The 3,513-nt window shown below is 41.0% G+C and overlaps 1 protein-coding gene across 3 annotated transcripts; it reads left to right on the top strand.

Moving 5' to 3' along the window:
* Positions 1-387: 387 nt before the first annotated feature.
* Positions 388-3,276, top strand: LOC111666503 (paired box protein Pax-4-like). 3 transcript variants are annotated; one of them, XM_087177276.1, is made up of 10 exons: positions 388-421; positions 602-732; positions 864-1,079; positions 1,160-1,226; positions 1,439-1,600; positions 1,708-1,790; positions 1,872-1,935; positions 2,044-2,126; positions 2,342-2,447; positions 2,936-3,276. In XM_087177276.1, exons 1-10 carry the CDS (start codon positions 388-390, stop codon positions 3,244-3,246), a joined length of 1,257 nt encoding a protein of 418 aa, XP_087033402.1. In that variant the 3' UTR covers positions 3,247-3,276. The 3 variants fall into 3 exon arrangements, with proteins under 3 accessions (XP_087033402.1, XP_087033409.1, XP_087033405.1); XM_087177283.1 differs by having other exon boundaries at positions 1,160-1,241; positions 1,481-1,600; XM_087177279.1 differs by having other exon boundaries at positions 1,160-1,241; positions 1,460-1,600; positions 2,050-2,126.
* Positions 3,277-3,513: the final 237 nt, after the last annotated feature.

Genomic DNA, 3,513 nt, shown 5'->3' with positions numbered 1-3,513 from the left:
TTAAACCAAAAATACTGGACACTTGTTTTTAAAAAAAAATTCCCCAAACATATTTGAAATAACACAAGTACATTTTTAAAAACATTTTTGTCAGCAGAGACCTGCTCATCTGAATCCCATTTTAACTTTATAATGCTCCCATTCACTTCCAGGCAATGTTGACATTTCTGGTAACAGGCCACCACGTCATGTTGAGGTCTGCAGGCCTATAAATTTCTGCTGAAGGGCGTGATCCATCGCAGTGTCATTCACCAGAGATACCTGGACAATTCTCCCACAAGTTGTTATATTTTTCTGTTTTTCTCTGTTTTCTTTTTCCTGGGGACATCATCACTTGACGACTTTAGTTTTTGGAACTTTTATCATCAAGTCTGGGAGCCAGCGGGGATGTGCGGAACAAACACTGATCTGCAAAGTAAAGGTTAATTTTTACGATTCTATTGCGCACTTTAAGGCTGTTATTAGAGTTTTAAAAGCACGTGCAGAGACTTTGATGTGCAGTAAGGACAGATTAGACAGTAAATGTAATTTTAGAAGTCAATCTCTATCGTTAGTAAGCAATTTAAAGAGACATTTAAACAATAGAATGTGTTATGATAAGGTGGAGGACGTGTCAACCAGCTAGGAGGGATGTTTCTCAACGGCAGACCTCTCCCAGAGTCCAAGAGGAGGAAAATGATAGAACTGGCCTCGGAGGGAGTCCGTCCAAGCCAAATATCCAGGATACTTCGGGTACGCAGAGCTGCACAAATAACCACATTTAGGCTTTTTGGAGAAAGAAATTGTCCAACGCGTCTTGCTGCACCGCGAGGTCAGTTTCAGTGACTAAAACCATCAGTGCGTCAAACCACTGCGTCTTTCAGGTGTCCAACGGGTGCGTCAGTAAGATCCTGAGCCGTTACCGCAGCACAGGACTCCTCGAGCCCAAGACCATCGGAGGGAGCCGACCTCGACTCCTCACCCCCGGTGTCATCTCCACTATAATCCAGTGCAAGAGGGAAAACCCAACTATTTTCGCTTGGGAAATTCGAAAGCGTCTGGCAGCAGCACGAATGTGCAAGGTCTCGAAAGTGCCCAGCGTAAGTGAGACTTTAACTCACTAGTTTCAATGTAACTGATAATTTTCCAGTATTTGATGATATTTAATGTGTTCTACAAGGTGTCATCTATAAATCGGATTTTAAGAAAGATCCACTTGGACCACGGACCCATGTGCATGGAGATCAACAGAGGTGAGCAGGGTGAGTCACCTGACAAGGTCACTGGAAATCTACTGACGATAAGGGAAAGAATGGAGGGGAACTGATGACTCTTAACAGGAAAAAATTATTAGTATAAAAGGACAAAATGCATCATTTCCCAAATAATCTAATTTGATTCATCTTGGTTTAATATACTGATGTAATGTGTATGTGTGTGTGTGTGTGTGTGTGTGTGTGTGTGTGTGTTTCATGTGCAGGTCTTGATTCTTTGATTCAAGAAGATGGGAATCAGAGAGCGATGTTTGAGACAGTGAGCAGTAATGACCAGAAACCTAAAGGTGTCCAGCAGCGAAACCGCACCACCTTCTCCCCAGAGCAGAGCAGAGCACTTGAGCAAGGTGAAGTCAAATATTTAGAACCGTATGCATGTGCCAAACTAACACAGTACTGCATTTTTCCCACTCAGAAAAGCTGTTAAATATAATGCTTCTATCTCCCGAATCAGAATTCTCTCACAGCCAGTATGCAGACATGTACATGAGAGAGAAACTGTCCACCAAGATCAAACTTCCTGAAGACACCATCAAGGTAGAGTCATGATTTTCATCATCTAAATGTTCATACAAAATCACAGTTTCTACTCTTGACATGACTGTGCGTCTTTCAAAGGTCTGGTTTTCAAACAGACGGGCTAAATGGAGGAGGGAAACCAAACAGAGGAGTAGCGCGCAGAGTGAGTGTGTGCATGGAAAGGCCTTTGTGTGATGCTATCACTCAGCTGTAACAAAATGGATTGAACTGAATTGTAAGTGATTTGACAAAATGTTTTTGTCCTTCACAGCTGCAGACCTTCAAAGGCAAAGACATCATGTTCCGACAGTGTGTGTGAATCCAGCAGTGACACACAGCTCCACATCGCACCAGGTACAGTGTGAATTAACACTTTTTTTTTTAAATCAAAAACTTTGTGTTGCCTATGTGTTCATGAATATTTAATGTTTAAACTTAAAATCTGAAACCAAGAATTTGTTGTTTTTTAAAAAAAAATGTAATATGGTTTAACTAATATGACTAATATGATTTTTTTTTAATGAGATACTGTATCGTCACATTAGGATTATGTTTGTGTTGATTTGAAGGCAACAGCTGTGCCAAGATTCTACTGTCAAAACCCAGAGGCCTCCTCCTCATACAACACAGTTGCCAGGAAATTGCACAATGGCTTCATTTTCCCAACAGAGACAGGTAAAACCACATATCATATCATTGTGTTTAATTTTCTCTATAGTATTTGATTGTCTGGATTCATCATGAGGGAAATAATGTTTTCATAAAATAGTGACATAGGTGTTAAAGGTGTAAGAATAAGTGTAACTGTAATAGTTAGCTAGCTATAGTGGGAGTAGCCATAGAAGTGTCATTCCCAGTGACACCTGGGCTTCCATATCTTTTTTTTTGTCATTGCTGTACTAAATCTGCCTTGTTATTACTGTATATAATTTCTCTGCTCCAGTTTAATTTAATAGGGCAAATATTTCTTCTCTGAACGTGATTATTCATGTGATCACTTGAGAGCTGCTATTAAATGTTGTTCCTGCATTTGGCTGTAATAGGAGCAATTCACTTGATAAATGTGTTTTTTGAATAAAACTTTGGGGTGTCATTCTTTTAAGTTTGAGGAAGTAAACAAATTTCACTTCTAACTAATCTCATTCCTTCCATCTGATGTACAGGTATCAGAAACTCTGAACGTCTGACATCCATCTCAGTGCCACCCTCATTCCTCCATCAGTCAAATAACACGGTGACCCAGAACATAGACAAGACTCCACTGGCTCTCCACACAGATAGATTCACCCTCCCGTTGGTTCACCATCCTTCAGACACAAGGACACCGCTCCCTCTAACAACGGAGACAATAAGAGCAGAGTGCCCCGTGACTCACTGCTGGAACCAGCAGGGGGTTTCTTTTACTTGGAGCCAGTTTCAAACAGATGAGAGGTTTCTGTTTGCCCAGCAGCCCTGGGATGTGAGTCCACACTAGCACCTGGACTAATTGTGACCATGTCTCTGAGTATGTTTAATGTTCTTTTGATCACTGAAATCTTTTTGTTCGGGTGCCGCTCATTGTCTGGGCTGGAGGGACAGATCCTGGCCAGCAGAGGGCGACAAAGGACTGAACTTACAACCTTGTCCCTGACACTTTTTTTTACATAAACTGCAGCTTCATTTATCACTTTTCTGTGAATCTGTTCTCTTGAAATGCCAGTAATAAGGAATAAGGAGTTAGAGAAGGTCATATCTTAAGTTT

The sequence above is a fragment of the Seriola lalandi genome, unplaced genomic scaffold (assembly GCF_002814215.2).
Source record: "Seriola lalandi dorsalis isolate HSWRI2012SDOR001 ecotype SW California unplaced genomic scaffold, Sedor1 jcf7180002002947, whole genome shotgun sequence".
Classification (NCBI taxonomy): Eukaryota; Metazoa; Chordata; class Actinopteri; order Carangiformes; family Carangidae; genus Seriola; species Seriola lalandi.
The sequence above is the reverse complement of the archived record's forward strand: the minus strand, read 5'-3'. Positions and strand labels throughout refer to the sequence as shown.